Genomic DNA, 18,542 nt, shown 5'->3' with positions numbered 1-18,542 from the left:
AGCATACAAGTATACGTAACATACGTAACGGTGGTGTCTCCCAAAATTTGGATCTGGTTGCTTTGGCACCAAGGGGAAAAAAAAAGAGTTAACTTTGCAGTTTAATATACTAACTTGAGCTCTTCAGAATTCATTTTGTTAGATGCTCACTATGGATATTGCGCATGGCGTTAAAAATATCCATGCTTTCGGTCCCATCAAAGCAGCGTGTGCTTGGCAGCCCCGATTAGTGCACGGGCAGTAAAACCTCACTCTTAGAAAATGGGGTACCACAAAAGGATTCAAATTTGGCTGTTAGTACTGTATATCTCTTTATTGCTAATTTCAATAACGAAAAGACCCGCCTCACTTTGAAATATCTTCAGTGTATACTGTACATACTGTAACTGCCTATCTATTTTAACTCTGAACAGAGGCTCTCCAGCGTTGGGCGCCCCATAATACAACAACAATGACCTAACAATATGTACAAATGGGGAAATGTTGGTAATTTATGCGACGCCGCCTTATTCACAGGTTCTAAATTTAGCCTCGCCGCCAGTGCTTTAAAAATAACGTTGCTGGTTCGGCTACAGCAGTAGCCGACACCAACAGCAACTGGGTTCTGACTAACTGGAAGGCCTTAATCTCCTGACCAATCCCTACACGTGCTGTTGGCGGCGCTTCTACTCCAAGTGCTGTCGACTTTTTGCCAAAGCGAGCTAACATGGCAAAGGATGCGTCGTGGGAGTGCGCTAACAGTCTTCTCTGGACATTGAATCCTGCGCGGGCATCTGCACCTGATTCGGTGGGTGAGGTGACCGGACTTGGTCTCTGCAGGCTGCGAAATCGTACGGGCCGCCGTATTCATATACTCCCCACCCCGGTCATGCTGTTTGCTAGCTTGTCGGAGGAATTTGGTAACTGAGGCGCTGCCCGGGAGGCCTTTTTCCCGCTGAAGACTCGAGGCTGCTTTGCAGATTGTGGCTGGGCAAACCGTACCTGCATGGCATTACCCAGGCGTTTGTTTAGTCGTGAACGCTAGGCAGGATGACTGTTTTTAGCATCCACGAGTCCAGCATGACAAAACAGCGCCCAATAGAACGCTTGGGCGCTGTACCCCATACGAGATGGCGTCTGCAGCATTGTGAATGTTTCGGCTAAGGCGGCCAGTGGAAGGCCGTTTGCACGATGGCTTAGTGCTGAGCTCAGCCTCCCGGGAGCAGAGATTAGGTCTCGACGACCCAATGCTTGGCCTCCCTCGTTGTTCGCATGGCTATTCGAAGACTCCACTGTTGGGCGGGAGCTTGTAGAGGACCTCGTATAATAGTCGATTAGATCTCTTATTACATTAGCTTCAAATTCCTCGCTTTGCATATCCCTTTTATCGACGTCTGGCCCTCAGTGTCTGTCTATCTCGTCTGTATCTTGAAATACTCCTGTATGTTGTGTCGCCGCCCTCTACGATTAGCCCAGGCGTGATAATTAACCACATACACACACAAAGTCCAGCTCTCCAATGCGTTTCAACAGTTTCATCGCCCTCGCGGCTGCGACCGCTCAAAGCGCCGCCGGCCTGGGAATCAACTGCCTCGGCGACACTCTCTGCGGAATCTCGTACATGAGCGGCGGACGCCTGACCCAGTTCCAGACCATCTTCGACAACGTCTTTGACAAGCGGATATACGACAACGGCGACGACGTCGGCTGCATCGAGGTCCACTCAGTCAACTTCAAGGGCTCCTTCAAGGGCACGTACTGCGCCTACATCCAAAACTTGGACGGCAGCGTCAACGGCGCCACCCTCAAGACGCTCTACACCGAGCTGGTCAGCTATGGCTGTGGAATCTGCGGCTCTATTCCCATCCAATACAGCACGGGCGACAACGACTCCAACCACGGAGAGCTCTCTTTCAACATGGTGGACAGCCTGCCGGACAACTGCGAGCTCGGCAAGCCTTGCGCAGTCCCCTCCTAAATTATGATTGCTCAGTAATATCGATGGAGTGGTCGGATAGCGAATAGCGATTTGCGGGTCAATTCAGATATACGCCAATTTATTTCGTTTCGCGCGGCAATGTGTGCATCCGATTTTCGTGTTGGGGAACGCCATGATGCCAAACCCTCCATCGCAGATCTTCATGTTTTTTGGTAGATGGAAAGAAAAAAAGGCGTTTGGCGCAACAAAGTTGACAAGTCCAATTTGTAATCTAGCGATTCAGTTCTCTGTACCTTTTTTTATTTATCCTGTTGTTTTGGAGCTTAGCAAGAATTTAGCAAGCATTTAACCCTCAAGCCACCGGCCTTATCGGAGCTTTCACCCGGAGACAAGATTGATTGATCCAAATACACGTCGTGATTTTTTCCATGGCCCCCACCAATAGCCAATTACAGTATTGGGGCGTATTGCAGCGTATCAGAGCTCCCCTCACCAGCCAACCCCTCAGTGCAACATCCATGGAATGTCTGTGATCTGTATTTATCACCGATTTGGAGTCACATCGCCGTGAGCTGAAGCACGGCAGTTTCATTGTGGTCGATCAACACACTATATCCGGACTATGTCCGACTTTTTATTGAAGAGTTGCGTTAAAAATGGCTCGGAGATAAAAATGTATTGGTTTCGTGTTGGTCCTCTTGGAAGACGCAATGAGAGATATATAAAGGCGGAGGGGAGGGGTAATGATTCATGTAGTTACTATAGTAATGAATCGAGCAACAGCTTCATTTAGAAACTCAATCTTCTCCAAAGTCACAGTCAACACAAGCAAAAGTAGAATCGTACACCTATCAACACAGAGAAACATCCCGCAGCAAAACTTCCCACAGCACGCGAAAATGGCCGCGACTCTCTTCTCGTTTGCGCCGGAGCCCAAGACCGAGCTTGGTCGGCACCGTATCCTGGCTCCGACTGCTGGCATTCGTGTCTCGCCATTGGCTCTTGGTGCCATGTCCATTGGCGACAGCTGGTCTGACCTGATGGGATCCATGGACAAGGAGAGCTCCTTTAAGCTGCTAGACGCATTTTGGGAAGCAGGTGGCAACTTCATCGACACCGCCAACAACTATCAAAACGAGCAGTCCGAGACATGGATCGGAGAGTGGGCGGCCAAGAAGGGCATTCGAGACCAGCTTGTTATTGCTACCAAATTCACTTCAGACTACCGAAGCCACGAGCTGGGAAAAGGAAAGGCTCAAAACTTCCAGGGTAACCACCGCAAGAGTCTCCATGTGAGCGTAAGGGACTCCCTAAAGAAGCTCCAAACTGACTACATCGATATCCTGTACATCCACTGGTGGGACAGCACAACTTCCATCAAGGAGCTCATGGACTCTCTGCACATCATGGTCGAGCAAGGCAAAGTCCTCTACTTGGGAGCTTCAGATATGCCTGCATGGATAGTCAGTGCAGCCAACACATACGCAGTTGACCACGGCAAGACACCTTTTAGCATCTACCAAGGCCGATGGAACATTATGCTGCGAGACTTTGAGCGGGACATTATCCCCATGGCACGGCACTTTGGTATGGCTCTTGCGCCCTGGGACGTTCTTGGCGGAGGAAAGTTCCAGACAAAGGAGGCCATAGAAGAACGCAGGAAGAATGGCGAAACGCTACGCAGCCTTGTATCACTTCCAGAGCAGAGTGCTGAAGAAGCAAAGATCAGCGAGGCGCTCGTCAAAGTGGCGTCAGAACACGGCATCACATCCATCACCGCTATTGCCCTAGCATATGTATTACACAAGGCAGGAAATGTTATTCCAATCGTTGGCGGAAGGAAAGTTGAACATCTCATGGATAATATCCAGGCCTTGAAGATTAAACTCACAGATGATCAAATAAAGTTCCTCGAGGGCGTACAGTCGTTTGACCTGGGATTCCCTACGGCCTTCTTGGGTCCCGATCCTAATATTACAGGGCATTCTCCCCGACTTACTCGGACGGCGCATTACAGCTTCCCTAACGCTGGAAATCCTAAGAGCACCATATAAGGCGGGTAAATTTGTTCAGTTTGACGATGCTAACTGCATCGTGTGGGAGGATTTATATCTACACAGTGTGCAAAAAATGCTCTGTGGCCATTCAACAGCTTTGCGTTCTCAAGTTTTCAGCCAAGCTCCTCCACAGTGTATAAGGGGGAGACATGTTTTATTCGATTATCGTTCTAAGAGCATAGATAGATGCATGTACATATCTATACGCTCCATGCTACGGCCTTTAGGTACACAGCATTAAATAAATGAACTTGACTTGTTACCTGCATATACGTATCCATCCCATGTGTGCCACTCTGATCGGACAAAAAGGAAAAGGGCACAAAGCCCACGTTGCAACCACAAATCTGGTCTGGTAAGCAGTAGTTGATACCAAAAATAGACACAGCTAGGCTTCTTTCTCCCATGGTAAGACCCTCGTATCCGCCCTCCAATATCCTTGCCAAGATGCCCACAACCAAGGGGGGGCCATATAATATGGTTTTCCTGCAGCTTGTGCTCTCGGGATCTTCCTAGTGGGCTGGCTGCTTCCTTTAGATCCATATATGCGTGCCATTTCGGCAGTTCCAACGATCTGGCTAGCATGCATCTTGTGAAGATGGTCTTGATCCTGTTACCCACTTGGGTGGAAATGTCAAATCTAGGTCGCCGTTTAAATCCACGTTCCTAGCTCTATTCAGTCAATGCTTCTTATGGTAGTTGCTAAGGCATATACTTCTATCTATAAAGAGTGATGAAATTGCCCGCAAGTGAACAATACTGATAGATATGTCTATTGTGGTATATATGCTACTGTTTCCTATTAAAAATTATGGCTTATGTACTCCCTCATCTCCCTCTGTATCCTTCTGAGGTGGTTTCTCATTCTCTCCTTCGTCTTTAGCTTCGTCACTCTTCTTAACTGGGGTATCCTCCTGTGCTGTATCAGCATCTTCTTTCTGCTCTACTATATCGTCATGCGGTCCGTCTTCCCCTGTGGGCTGATTTGAGCCTAATAACTCCGGCTCAGCCACAAAACTAAACTCGCTTGAGTCGGAATCCGTAAGTATCAATGGAGCTGCTACTCGGCTTCCTTGGAGCTCTGGAACGTCGCTTCCAGGCATCTCGAAAATTTCATTGGACAATAACTCTGCCAATGGCGCCGGAGTAGCTAGCTCTGCTGGCGGCGGGGTGTTGGCCGATTCTAGTTCACTCATAGGAGTCTTTGACGGAGTGGTGCCTTCAACCTCTGGTGTTGGCTTCGGTGTTGTTTCGTCCCCTTCAAGCTCTCGTAAGGTCTCTCCAAGGGTCTCTGCTGGAAGAGGTCTAGATGTTTCGGGTGAGGCTGCGTCCACGCTTCCTAGCATCATTGCTGTTGCTGAATCGGCCTGAGAACTTTGGGCTGCCGCCGCCTTCTTGCGGCGAGGAAGCACCATGAATCGCAAGACAGCAGCGGCCGCAGCAGCTATAAAGATACAAACACCGATAACAATGCCCGCAATAGCACCTCCACCGAGACTACTACTTTTGCTAGGGCTCTGATTGGGTTCACTCTCTTTGACGCCTGGCGGTAATATGGTGACTATATTCGATTCGGCGCTGGCGTTCCATACGCGAGGATGAACCGAAAAGTTTCCTCGTTCATAATCCACAATCAAGTACGCTTCTTGCAGAAATGTTCGTCCTAGAACATATTGAGTGTCGTTGGCTGCTCTCTTAAGAGGAAAGTATCGAGATGCCTGCTTAACAAGTGGAGGGTTTGCCTCTAGGTCAAAGCTAGCGTAGGGAAAGGTAATGTTAAAGGACGAGCCGCCCGTAATTGGGGTTGTTACTTCAAAAGTGACAGCTGGATTTTTGGCAATGAGCTTGCTGTGCAATGAGTCGCTAACCAGGTACATTTCCAGCGTGGTGTTGTAAGTCAGACCGAAAGCTTTCTCAAAAGCCTGGCAGGCGTCCAGAGGAAGGTAGATCTCGGCCACAGAAGAGTCGATAAACATGGATATCAGATCAGACTGAAGTACCGTATTATCCGCGCTTGCATTCGTAGAGATGGATTTGATACCAACCGATAAATCACGCGACTGATCGCTGAAAAATTTATACGAAGAATTCGTATCCTGATATGCAGATGTATCATAGCCACCCAAGATCAAGCTGCCCAATGCCTTGTTCAACCGGTATGGTGCTCCTGCGTTATAGCTGTATGATAGACTGGGAATCGCCGACTCATTCTTGAGAAGCTGCATGAAACTCTGTTGTGGATCATTTTGATTTGTAAAATTAGTAGGTCGTGGATTCAACGCAAGCACTCCCAGATAAAATTCCGTGCCTGCGATGCCAGCAATGACTGAATGGTTGACAACAGGGCCACCACTGCCAAGATACCCGAGTCCGACTAAAGTTTGGCGTTAATATGAGCATTACAAATGATAATAAACCAGGAATTTGCCATACCAGTGTCATATCCAAATTCACCATTATCTGTAAAGCCCAGGCCGTCCTCAAAGCCTAGGTTGAATAAACCAATTTCCTTCCAAGTCGAGGAAGCCGTCGTGTTAAATAGTTCTCCTCTGCTATTGGCGCAGTCGGTAACCTTGATGATCTGGCAACCCTCTGGCAGTACCACTAGAGTTTGAGTTGATGAAGTGCCAGGTAATATGCGAACGTTCTGCGCTGGAGTTCCCACACGCAACTCAAACGATGACCAAGGGCCATCAACACCCTCACTAAAGGCACGTGAGCTTCTTTGCGGCTTCAATGAATTGGGAACTGTACTTACAACACCTGGCTCGGTGACACGGATATGGGAGATGGTAGAGAAGATGCCGCTGTATCTGTGGCTCGTTTGTTCATTAACGCGAGATCAAACGCCGAAGCGAGCACTGCATTCGGCATCAACATTGCCCATGGCAGCAGATGACGCAACCGCGCACGCATCTTCTAAAGAAGTTTGTATGTTTCAAGAAGTCCACATCCTAATGCGAGATCATGTAGTGTTGTAACCCCCAAAGACCCTGCTCTACTGAGTGGAGCAATGTGTATAGGGTGTCTCTCATGCAGTTGACCTGACTAGTCTAGACGCTCTTTCAGCCAACTAACTGAGTCAATACGAGGGAAAGGTTGTCTCTTGGCAACAATCGAAGATAGTATTATTACGAAAGAGAGAGAGAAAAAAAAAAATGAGAAGACATGGGTTGTGTCTTTGTCCACACACAATCGTGCACGGGTTTCAAGAGTCCTCGTCACTAAGTACTACGGCTATTTGATTTGATGAGCATCCACCTAGGAGTCAGATTTTAGGATAGTAGCAATCCACTTCATCCCGTGCGAAGCTATGTGATGCACGTCGGTTAGGTGCGAAATGAACCACAAGCACTATCGAATTCCGTAGGCGTCTTCCGACGTTGACAATAGGGCCGCATACTGTTCTCGCCGTAGAGCTAATGCAAACTATCCCAAGTTGATGAGGAATTTTGTCGAGCAGAACCCGCTCCTAATGCGCGGCGACCCACTGAAGAACAACGGCTCATGGCCGTCCCAATGGGATGGGAAACCCTTGGAAAGTTAGCCGATGAGACACGATAACTAATCGAAATCTCTGTTTATGATGGGCAGAGCTCCCTCCTCCAGCTCACTGACTTACGCTGCTACCGAGCAAGCCCTGAGAGGCAAAATGTTTACTGGATTCAGAATGACGGCCCGTACCAGCCGACGGTATAACGCCACGTACAACTAGTATTAATAGTGGTCTTACGAATCGTAGGTGAATAGCTTCAATGAAATGGTGGTAAGCTGCTCTGCATAGACGAATGGCATGTGAGCAGGCCACTAATCAATAGCCAGGGGTATTGGATCGCCTCAGCCGCCGGCGTAAAATTACGTCCAGAAGCAGCGGTGGCGCCTGTTCCGACTTTTCTCTCTTAAGCAACACCGCCGCGTTAGCTAATTGCATCCGCGCTTGAGCCGTTTGACAGATCCTGCGCCGTTGTAAGGCTGAGCGCTTGTGGCGTGCTGTTTGGTTCATGGTTGGCTCAGCCCCCATATCGTGGAGCTCTCTGGAGATGGTGCTAACACTAGAGCGTAAGCACTTGAAGATAGGCCGCACCACTATCCAGCGAGACTTGGGCGTTTTTGTAGCCGATGTCTCCAACCACCGCTCTGATCGCCCCTAGTGAAGACATGAGTTGTGACTGTGTTTGAAAGTTTTCTCCTTACGTGTGTGCTGGCATCGGCTAGTAGAGAGCCTTACAGGCTGGCCAAGCTTACTCCCGGATTATCAAAGCGAGACTATTTCAGGTACACACGTACAGTAACTCGCATCGCATGAACTCGGTCTTGCCAGAGGGGCATGTTGTCTAAGCGCAAAGGCTAAAGATCTCTGCTTGGTTTTGTGAGTCTCGCCCAGTTTACATGTAGCTAGTAGCCGTAGTCGTAGCGATAGAGCTAGCCCGCATATATCTCCAACTACGCGGTGCTCGCGGACAAATTCTTTCCTTCTCTTTGCTATTTTCAAGTCGTTCGTTTTCAACATACCTGTGCTACGGTTGAGACTATGGCTGGTCTATCAAGAGCTCTTGCTCTGCTTGCCCTCGGCACTGCCGTGCGGGCGTCGCCATGTAAGTTACAAGTAACTACAATACTGGATCTCAATTTAAAAGCAATGCTTACTTCTATTTTTGTTATATAGTTGCGTCTAATGCCACGATCACTCAACCTCCGACATTCACTACTATCCCGCCTAGGAGTACTGACATTGCGAATGTCACATGCGGCGCCCAGAGTGACTTTCCAGCGATTATTCTTCAAGAATATCAAGGTCTATCCACTGATCATGATTTGCAATGCACATGTCTGGAGCAAGCGTTTAGCTGGCTAGAAACAACAGTAAGCCCGACGCGGACGCTTACTAGGACTATCGGAACTGGAATCACTACATTTACGGAGACTCTTACAAGCGGCTCGACAGTCACAACGTCCGTAGTGACAACTGTTGTAAACACTGTTGAGACCGCGACAGTTACAGGAAACTTTATTGACGCTCAAACGAATGTGTGGTATGGGTCTGCATCATCACCATGTGTAAGTTTTTATTTGGCAGTATTTGGACATGACTTTGGCGATGCTGATTCCTCTTTAGTGCTATAGTTGTACAATCGCTGCCTCCACGGTGGAAGTATTCTACTGGGCTGATGGTAAATTCTACCTCATCACTTTGGCATGAAAACCAGTAATCTATGAGCTAACATTTCATAAGTTACCGCAACATCATCTGGCTTTGCCCCTGTTACCTCTTTCGTATCAAATGGATATACCTTGTAAGAATGCACATCCTGAGAGCAAGTCTCGAAATATTCTTCAGCATCCCTAACACATTCCATCGTAGCCAATCTCCTTCCATATACATCGGTTTCTCTTCACTCTCTGCATTTGACTACTGTGGCCTAGTTGGCCAGCCCTTTACCAACATTACAGTTGGATTTGACCCTGACGAACTATCAACCGTTGTTTTCGCCCCGTCAGGCTCTGAAACAATCACCCAAGTCGCAACAGCCACAGATGGTAACGTCGTTACCACTACCGAAACCGACACTTTTTACACCCAGGTTGGGTATGCTGCACTTAACACGAAAGACCTGGAAAGGAACTGCTCAACGATCCTTGGATACAACTACATCCCTGGAAATCCTTCCAACGCAGTGAATTCTTCGCGTATGTTTTGATCCGTCTGACACGTTTCATGCTACTATTCAACTATTACTAGATGGCTATTTTTGCTAACTCTTTCTTTCTCAACAGCCGATCCTTGCCATCCCACGATTGTAATTCCAGATCGAGTCAGGAGCTTAGACCCCGCTTGGGCGTCTTGTATCAGTGATGGTTTCGGCGGGTAAGTGTTTAATTGGGTTTGAATAACTGGGAATCATTCTCATAACATTTGTCTGATTTAGATTCTACGATCCTCCTTCGGCGCTCAGCTCTGTAACTGCTCTCGTGCCGCCGACTACTACTCCGCCGCCAGCTACAACTACAGCTGCTACCCCACCCAGGACAACGAACTCTCCTCCAACATCGACGCCGCCGCCACCACCTCCTTCGTCGACTTCGACTCCACCACCACCTCCTTCGTCGACTTCGACTCCACCACCACCTCCCCCTCCATCCAGTACCAGTAACCCTCCTCCTCCTCCTCCTCCCCCATCCAGTTCCAGCAACCCTCCTCCTCCACCCCAGTCTAGTTCCAGCAACCCCCCTCCTCCCCCGCCGCCTTCATCTTCATCTCAGGGAGCTGGAGGTGGTAGTAGCAACAACCCCCCTCCACCAGCAAGCTCATCAAATGGAGCTGGTAGCGGCGGCAGTGGCAGTGGCACTTCTGCTTCCAACCCCTCTGGCACTCCTGGAGGCGGCAGCAACGGTGGAGGTAGCAACGGTGGAGGTAGCAGCGGTGGTAACGGAGGCAGCGGTAACGGAGGCGGCAATGGAGGCTCTAATGGAGGTGGTAACGGCTCGGGCAATGGTAATGGCAGCGGCTCACCTCCCAATGGATCTGACGACAATAGCTCAGGCAGCGGTGGCAACTCTGGAGGAAACGGTGGCAGTGGAAACGGTGGCAGTGGAAGTGGCAGCAATGGCTCTGGAAATGGCTCTGGAAACCAAAACGGAGGTGGTGCTGCAGGCTCTTCCGCGAATCCCCAAAATACTGGCAACGGAGCTCCTCCCACTTCCATCATTGCAGTGGGCTCGGCGACCTTCACCGAGAACTCTCAGTCAGAGTTCGTCCATGGATCTACAACCTTGATCCCTGGAGGACCTGCAGTTACTCTGGGAGGCACCACGTTGTCGTTGCCCACTTCAGGCTCTGAGATTATTGTTAATGGGTCCACTGAACCAGCTGGCCCAGAGAGCTCTGCAGCGGGTGAGACTGGCGCGCCAGGTTCTCAACAGACTCCTGGTGGTTCCACCAATACGGCCTCATCTGGTCTTCCATCCTCCTCAATTCCCTCCATTCCCAAGAACGGAGCAGCTGGTTTGTTTGCGGGTGCGATGACAAACACCCAGATGGTCGTTGCGATTATGCTTGTTGCATTTTATATCTAATAGCGAGGTAATAGCCTGCTCTTGTAGCAGAACGAACGCAGGGCGACTCGTGGCGAATTTTAATAGGCTAGATAACTGTGTAATGATAATGAAAACTATTACGAGAAGTTTATGTTAAGAAATACAGTTACGCTGAAGCTCTCAATACATTAAATGGAAGTACCCCGTCTGTCTGTATAACGATCAAAACACGCAATAGCTGCATTTGCTGAGCCAACTTCTGCGTGAGATTCCAAATAATTATTCCTTTCGCAGCTGTCGGCTCATCCTTCTCTTCTCTCCTTTTTGTGAACTGTATAGAGAGCCAGTGATACGACATGGATTTTCAACTGTTGAATGATGGTGAATCGAGCAAGGCGCAAAATATTGCGAGTGCCCGCTGTCTGAGGCGCTAGGGGTGAGAAAGGTCCCAATTAATATTTTATCCCAGATCATCATGGCAACAGCGGGCGCAATGGCTCTATTTGCGTCAGATGGGAACGCGGGGCTCTATAGTAATAACGCGAGAAATAGCATGCCCAGGTTGATTGGGGTATAGACAGAGCTGCTAAATTGCCCGATCAGAACAAGTAAGGAATCTCACATAGTCTGAGATTGTACTTCTAGGGCTGTTTGTTGCCGATCGATTCCGGGAATACGAGCCTAGACATGGGTTAATATGGTCTTCAGGAGAACACTGGTGCTATAAAGGAAGCTCGCTCTTCGTTTTAAATAGTATTAACGGCCGTATTAATATCGTCCCGTACAAGTGGTACCAAGATGAGGTAGTTGAAAACTACAACAAAAAGTATAATAGGCTACCAACTGATGCCTATAATACTTCTGGTCTTGGGTTTCCCGATGTTGCTGTCGGCTGGAATCTGCCCATGTTCACAACCCCTGATGCGGCTTCCATAATGCTTTAGGAACTGGTGCTTCTACTCCAATCTTTGCCTCATTGATCAATCGAGTGAATGAAGAGTGCCTTGTAGTTGGAAAATCCCCTGTGGGATTTGTGAACCCTACCTTTTACCAGAACCCTGGTATCTTCAACGATATTACTTCTGGCAATAATTCAATCTGCGAATCTTCAGCTTTCAATGCCACACTCGGATGGGATCCAACTACTGGTTTGGGCACAATTAACTACTCAAAGATGTTGGAGGTCTTTTTAAACTTGCCATAAATAGTAGTTACGATATAATTAACACTAGCTAATATCTGATGTACTCATATCAACTAATCTTATAAGAATTACTTCTGGTCAGCTTGTATTAAAACCTAGTGCCTCTTCGCACTGTAGCTAACGGACCCCAGCGATCCGGAACTGACGCCCTCTTGTCAACGATAAGAATCATGTGAGTCTCAAGCACATATTTTTGTTGAATCTTAGACATTGGTACAGTTAAAGAGCTTGTTAAATAAGAATTTGAAAAGAAACACTCGCTTCCACATGATTGCTCTACCGCCATACATTGTGCAATACACATCAACTTCTCTATGCTGAGCCTGGTCCCCAAGAAATGGTGGCTGGGCTAAAAAATTGTGGAGCTGATTGGGGATTCTCTCATGGCAAAAGTGTTGAATAGGATCAACCCCAGAACACTCCCCAATCTCAACATATTGAACCTACTGATCTGGAAATAGCCGCCCGCTCATGGGTGCTCTCTAATACTTATTTAACTGCTTTAAGCAGCACATCATGGACTATCCTGAATCAATCACGATAAGAGTTGAAGCCTAGTTTGCATGCATCCCTCATATTGTATGGAAACATATCAAAAATTCATTAAAAATGGAAGAGAGGCTATTCGAGACGGTGATAGGTTCCAAGCTGCATTATTTTAGGCGCGGCAACGGGCCTATTATGATCGTTGCGCCGCCAGCTTGGGGACTCTCTTCAAAGTACCTTCAAGAAGGCCTCACCCCGCTGGAACAGACGTTTACCCTGGTTTATCTCGAGTTTAGGGGAAATGGAAAATCTACAAGGCCAAACGCATCTGAAATGATTTGTTGGAATCTCGCGGATGATATAGAGTACCTTCGACAGGAATTGCAGTTGGAAAAAATCCCATATCTGTTGGGTCACTCAGGTGGCGGCACAATTGCTCTTTGGTATGCTATAAGATATCCAGACGCGGTGGACCGTCTTGTTCTCTTAAATCATCGTCTAGATGGCTTTGATGACAGTATTTCATTAAAAAACTCGATCATTGAAAAGAAACGGGATCCGAGAATGCATGCACCACTCAAAGCATGGACTTCTTCGTGGGATGATCTCTCTGACGAGGAATTCGCTCGAAAAATTCGCTCCTTTCTTCCGGTCTACTTTTACGATTTTGATGCTTCTATTCTGTCTAAAGAATTAAATAGCGTTCAAACTGTTCCTCTGTGGAACTACCGGCTTCTACATGGGAATGACCGAGAAGCTCATTACCAAGAGCAGGAACTCGGCAAAGTCACAGCAAAAACATTCATGATCTTTTGCCAAGCAGATCCAGTTTGCACACCAACGCAGGGTATTGTGACTCAGCGAGGAATTGTTGGATCTAAGATTGTGATATATGAGCAGTGTGGCCATTTTCCATGGATCGAAAAAGGGGAAGAGACATTCAGAGACATTGTAGAGTTTTGTACTTCATAGTTAATTAATTTATTTTATACAGTGTATGGTCGTCTATCTATATATAAAATTTTAATCCGACAGGTATATCTCTAAAATTAATTGCGTCAAAAGATTCTAGGGTCTCATCACCTCCGTAATGTCAAAATCAAGCCAATTCCAATCATAGAATGCTTGTGAGAGATCCCCATCAGGATCCGGGGCGCCAGTTCCGAGAAATACGTTATCCAACCCGGTAGAAATTTCAGCAGACAGTCCAACCATTGTACTGCCCTGAGAAACTGGTAGTACATCAGTGCGACCTGGTTCGGTTTTCGATGGTTCCTCACGCTTCTTAGCCATTTCAAACTTCTGCCGATAATCTCGTAACGCCTGAATGCCCCCCTGTGCAGAGATATCGTAAGACAGATAGCGTTCAAAGATTTCAACGGTCTGTTCCCATGTAGTCTTATCTGGCTCTTGGTCCAAATCAACGTGCAAATCTGGGAGTAAGCTAGCCGCTAAGAGGACTGTCGCCGAACCAAAAGTGACTGCAAAGAATTAGATTGGTGCAAGTATTAGAAATCTTACGTTGACTGGCTTACCTCGTAATGTATGCCAAGTAGAGGCTTGATACATAAGGTGACAGTTTTTATGCACTTTATCAATAACTGTTCGTGCCGTGGAGACGCAAAGCTTATTGATATCGTTGAGCAGACCCATAGCCAGGCTTGTATTGCCACTTTTGGCTCTTAATAGCTCTGAACGTATTGTACGGTTTGCAACAGTCGCTAAAAGACACGGGCGAAGAATGGAAAGTCTGACATAGATGGAACTAGGTAAGAAGAAGAGTTAGCATGACGACCGCTCCGAAATATTCTTTTTCCCGCTTACCGTATTCTCAGAACTAGGCCTTGAACCCTGAAACATTCTTCAACAACAGGGTCATTTGCCTCTTGAAGCTGGCTCGGCAAATTGCCTAACATATCGTCCAACTGTAGACAATATTGTGGCATTTCGCTGATATATTGAGTTAAGGATGTAGTTGAACTCTGTTCAATCGAGTTCTGCCCAAATGCATGCATGCAATCTGTAATCTCGCGAGGAACCTCGCACAGCGTGAGATAGTAGCGAAAGAAATCTAACCTGGAAGGTTTATTTGCTGGCTGGTGGCCTTCGCCTTCTTCTAATAGGTATTCGTCGTCAATTGCTTGCGGAATTGGCACTGAATTTGCTCTGCTCATCGCCATAGGCCACCCGAACGTATATGAGGCTATACTATTATCTTGTAAATTAGCATTTCGTTTCCCGCTTTGGATCCAACGTTAAACATATGATCTTTACCTATCCATTACAAGGGAAGTATGCCATACCCTACGTCTCATCTCCCGTTCTAGCTGGTTTGTTGACTCGGGGATATCTTTATGAAGTCCAAGGCCGTAAGCAGCTCTCTGGGCAACGCCAAGCGTGCTCCAGCATCTTGAGGCAAAGGACGTATATTGAAGGTAAATTACCCTTAGTAGGAATAACTGTACCGCTTGAAAAGAGTACTCGTCCAGAGTTTCAGCAGATACTAAGCGGACTGACCGCCTATATAAGGATTCGGCATCTCTCTTTCTCCAGTTGGCTGGACAGTGTTCAGACCGCTGGCAGCCAATGGCTAAGACAACATTGACTATGGAAAGTAAAAGCATATCATTGCCCGTATACTTTGACAGTGAAAAAGACTCTGTGGATCTCCAAAGATTATCATACTTCTTCATGAAACTAGGCCAGTGTAGCACGGGAAATATTGGATGCGAGTATCGCCAATACGTGTTAATAAGGGAGTCGGCCAATTTCTTTTCAGGCAATAAAAGAGCATCAATATCCATGCCAAAATCATTAGTATTTGAGACTGTAAACCCAATTGGGTCGTTGAGATATGGCATTCCTGACGAAAAGTTACTGGGCAGCTCTGATTTCTTGTTGAGTGGCTCGATCGTGGCAGCAACTCGGCTTATAAAAGCATGAGTCGAGGGTGGTCCGAATATGGATTCGCCTTGGCGGACGGCTTTTTCCAGTGGCTGAGGATTCTCACTGGAGATGGTAATCTCGCTCTCCCTGCGAATAATCTCTGGTGACAACGATTTAGATGAGGCATGAAGAGTAGAATCAGGGGTAGGCCCTATAAGAGTTTCACCAGGTGTTCCGGTAGATGAGCTCTCAAAATTGATCTTGAGATTTGGAGAAAGAGAAGGTATATTCCTTGATGAGGCATCAACTTAGCTTGTGCGCTTATGAAGTCAACGTCATACTAGAGCCGAGCTAACATACTGGATTGACGTTGTCTTGGATTGTCCAAGATGAGGTTGTTCATATACACATAAATTAGACTGTCCTCTGCTTAAACATGTAAGGCAAGAAGGTCGAGTTCCATCGCATTTTGATTTCCGGAGGCGACATGGATGACAAGATTTTCGAAGTCGATTGCGCTTACGGCGTGGTATGGCCGACGTAGGCCTGGGCGGCTTTTCGTCCATTGTCCGGGCTTACCGAGCTTGTATCCGGAGAACAGTGATTATGAAAACGTTGATGGAGTATGAAGCGCGGAGATATCGTGTTAAGGAGAAAAGATGATTAAGACTGAATATAATGAAAATTTCGATGCCAGACAGACTCTCAGAATGACGATGAAAGTGAGCCATGCTGAGAAACTGGGGTTGCGGGGCACCCCAGGAAATAAGCCGGTCTTATAATTGGATAGTAGAGTAGCAGCAGGAGATAAAAGCCATATATGATTGGCTGCGACTCACCGGAGATATCCTTCAATTTTTACTGGCTTGATTTGGTGTTAAATCTTGCTACTTGGGGCATAGTGTCGGAGATACAGCGAGGAGATGCTCCTCGGTTGTCATTGCAATGACCACCTCGATGGTATAAATGACAGGCTAGAGAAATGTTTCAGTCACTTTTCAAATATTTCTTTGGTACTTTGCAGATACCAGTAAAGCACTATTTGAGACATGGGCTCTGACGAGGATTTTGAAACACCATCCGGCGTGGTCCAACCTTTGGACGAGGGAGAGGTCACGGAGCTTAGTTCGCAAAATGGTCCTACAGATACAGAGAAAACCACTCACGAGGAGGTGGAATTTAAAGAAGGCGGTTATGGCTGGTAAGACCCAATGGGAAAAGAATGATTTTTTGATGTTATTGATACTCATAAATCCTACGATAGGGTCGTGGTAGCTGCTGTCTGGCTGATATTGGCACATTCTTTTGGCATCAATTCGGTAAGTGTTTGCTGCGGATATAAGATGTATTGGGGATATGTATTGACAATAACACCCAGATGTTTGGTGTATTTTTAGCATACTATCTTGCGCATGACCATTTTCCAGGAGCGACGCCTTTACAATTCGCTTTTGTCGGGGGTCTCAGTTTTTCAGTTGGTTCGTATACAGCTACGGTACTGCTTATTGGCAAGGAGATTTCTGACATATTTTCAAGCTTTTATCGTATCTCCACTCGCCACAATACTTTTGCGCAAAGTAGGCCTACGAGTGACTGTCATCACTGGTGGACTGTTTATATCGTACGCTCTCCCTCCTCTCCGATTACCATATTATCAAAATGCTCACTTATAAACGCTTACAGTGGCGCTTATGTTGCAGCATCTTTCTCGAAAACTATCTGGCAGCTCATTCTCAGTCAAGGAGTTTGCTACGGCGTTGGTATGGGAATTTGTTATACCGCAACTGCCGGCCTTATTGCCAAGTGGTTCAAGAAACAGCGAGCTCTCGCAAATGGCATCGCAACAGGCGGTACAGGGTTTGGCGGCCTCACATATTCTCTGGCGGCAAACGCCATGATTCAACGCATGGGAATTGCTTGGACGTTTAGGATTATGGCCATCATATGTTTTGTTGTGCTTATAACCAGTGCTCTTTTTCTAAAAGATCCCAGTAAGGGCGCAAAAGCCCCGCTCACTGCATTCGACCGGGATCTTTTCAAAATGCTTGACTTCTGGCTATTCTTAGGATGGGGATGGTTGTCTAGTTTTGGCTATGTTGCTGTAGTTTTCTCTCTATCAGCTTATGCTCAGCAAGTTGGATTTTCTGCACAGCAAGGCTCTCTGGTGTCTGCAATGTTCAACCGTTAGTAAAAAATTCCTCTTGGTGAGCTTCATAATACTAACGCTTTTGCTATCACAGTTTCGACTGGTATAGGGCGTCCGGTCATCGGTTTCATGGGCGACAGATTCGGCACAATTAGAGTAAACACACTTGGAACTTTTATGTCCGCTTTATTTACATTTTTCATCTGGGTCTTCGGTGGCAAGTCCTATGGGGCACTCATGGTATACGGATTATTGGGCATGTTTCCCAGCATCATGTGGGCTACGTTTGCGGTTATGACAACATCAATCTTTGGCCTGGAAAAGATGCAAGCTGGTATGTGCAAACTTTCAGATTCCAGAAGGATAGGACCGCTAATATTGTTTGCTCAGTCATATCTCTTTCAACGCTGACATTAGCGATCCCTTATACTTTTGCTGAGGCGATTGCACTTAGCTTGAGGAAGCCTGGCACAGACGGCTTTCTCGACGTACAAGTCTACGCTGGCGTGATGTTCGTCGCGGCTAGCATTTGCTGTAGGTTTTGTGTTATCATCTGGAGCGGCAAATAGCTAACACCTTGTTTGCAGCCCTAATTCTAACTATCAAGAAAGGTGAACTATATCGCAAATGAGAGGATTATAAGCACATTTGGCTATTTGATGGGTCAGACATATGAGCTACGAAAAAAGCACAGCATAGCATTTTCATGCTCGTTAGACATGATCATTTTTGTAGATTAATAGGCCACGTTTATATATTATTCGGTTGAGGTTATTTTTAGATGTTGCGCTCAATAGCATATAGATTGCA

At 47.0% G+C, this 18,542-nt stretch overlaps 7 protein-coding genes across 7 annotated transcripts; 5 read left to right on the top strand and 2 right to left on the bottom strand.

The window, feature by feature from the left end:
* Positions 1 to 1,139: 1,139 nt before the first annotated feature.
* GGI43DRAFT_219114 (killer toxin) lies at positions 1,140 to 2,309 on the top strand. The gene is made up of 2 exons (XM_083200320.1): positions 1,140 to 1,420; positions 1,492 to 2,309. Exon 2 carries the CDS (start codon positions 1,499 to 1,501, stop codon positions 1,955 to 1,957), a length of 459 nt encoding a protein of 152 aa, XP_083056484.1. The 5' UTR covers positions 1,140 to 1,420; positions 1,492 to 1,498; the 3' UTR covers positions 1,958 to 2,309.
* A 160-nt stretch (positions 2,310 to 2,469) lies between these two features.
* Positions 2,470 to 4,237, top strand: GGI43DRAFT_415785 (putative aryl-alcohol dehydrogenase). The gene has a single exon (XM_083207191.1). The coding sequence runs from the start codon at positions 2,662 to 2,664 to the stop codon at positions 3,970 to 3,972; it is 1,311 nt and encodes a 436-aa protein (XP_083056483.1). The 5' UTR covers positions 2,470 to 2,661; the 3' UTR covers positions 3,973 to 4,237.
* Positions 4,238 to 4,784: 547 nt separating this feature from the next.
* Positions 4,785 to 7,574, bottom strand: GGI43DRAFT_430582 (pepsin-like aspartic protease; the record flags this gene model as incomplete). The annotated part of the gene is made up of 3 exons (XM_083209272.1): positions 6,734 to 7,574; positions 6,409 to 6,680; positions 4,785 to 6,349 (listed from the first exon to the last, which is right to left on the bottom strand). Exons 1-3 carry the CDS (start codon positions 6,889 to 6,891, stop codon positions 4,785 to 4,787), a joined length of 1,995 nt encoding a protein of 664 aa, XP_083056482.1. The 5' UTR covers positions 6,892 to 7,574.
* Positions 7,575 to 8,506: 932 nt separating this feature from the next.
* Positions 8,507 to 11,049, top strand: GGI43DRAFT_387603 (uncharacterized protein; the record flags this gene model as incomplete). Its single annotated transcript, XM_083203955.1, has 7 exons — positions 8,507 to 8,570; positions 8,642 to 9,033; positions 9,092 to 9,146; positions 9,209 to 9,269; positions 9,338 to 9,663; positions 9,751 to 9,841; positions 9,903 to 11,049. 7 exons carry the CDS (start codon positions 8,507 to 8,509, stop codon positions 11,047 to 11,049), a joined length of 2,136 nt encoding a protein of 711 aa, XP_083056481.1.
* A 1,601-nt stretch (positions 11,050 to 12,650) lies between these two features.
* Positions 12,651 to 13,725, top strand: GGI43DRAFT_219059 (alpha/beta fold hydrolase). Its single transcript, XM_083200319.1, has one exon. It carries the CDS (start codon positions 12,824 to 12,826, stop codon positions 13,670 to 13,672), a length of 849 nt encoding a protein of 282 aa, XP_083056480.1. The 5' UTR covers positions 12,651 to 12,823; the 3' UTR covers positions 13,673 to 13,725.
* A 43-nt stretch (positions 13,726 to 13,768) lies between these two features.
* GGI43DRAFT_425534 (fungal specific transcription factor domain-containing protein) lies at positions 13,769 to 15,239 on the bottom strand (the record flags this gene model as incomplete). The annotated part of the gene is made up of 5 exons (XM_083208524.1): positions 13,769 to 14,181; positions 14,236 to 14,465; positions 14,525 to 14,908; positions 14,975 to 15,167; positions 15,218 to 15,239. 5 exons carry the CDS (start codon positions 15,237 to 15,239, stop codon positions 13,769 to 13,771), a joined length of 1,242 nt encoding a protein of 413 aa, XP_083056479.1.
* Positions 15,240 to 16,528: 1,289 nt separating this feature from the next.
* GGI43DRAFT_415779 (major facilitator superfamily domain-containing protein) lies at positions 16,529 to 18,520 on the top strand. The gene is made up of 8 exons (XM_083207190.1): positions 16,529 to 16,787; positions 16,851 to 16,905; positions 16,965 to 17,064; positions 17,123 to 17,207; positions 17,270 to 17,769; positions 17,827 to 18,066; positions 18,123 to 18,266; positions 18,320 to 18,520. Exons 1-8 carry the CDS (start codon positions 16,636 to 16,638, stop codon positions 18,361 to 18,363), a joined length of 1,320 nt encoding a protein of 439 aa, XP_083056478.1. The 5' UTR covers positions 16,529 to 16,635; the 3' UTR covers positions 18,364 to 18,520.
* Positions 18,521 to 18,542: the final 22 nt, after the last annotated feature.

This window comes from Trichoderma evansii (assembly GCF_050947405.1).
Source record: "Trichoderma evansii strain SZMC 28006 chromosome Unknown GGI43scaffold_26, whole genome shotgun sequence".
In the NCBI taxonomy this organism is placed as follows: domain Eukaryota; kingdom Fungi; phylum Ascomycota; class Sordariomycetes; order Hypocreales; family Hypocreaceae; genus Trichoderma; species Trichoderma evansii.
This window is presented reverse-complemented; position numbering and strand designations above follow the sequence as displayed.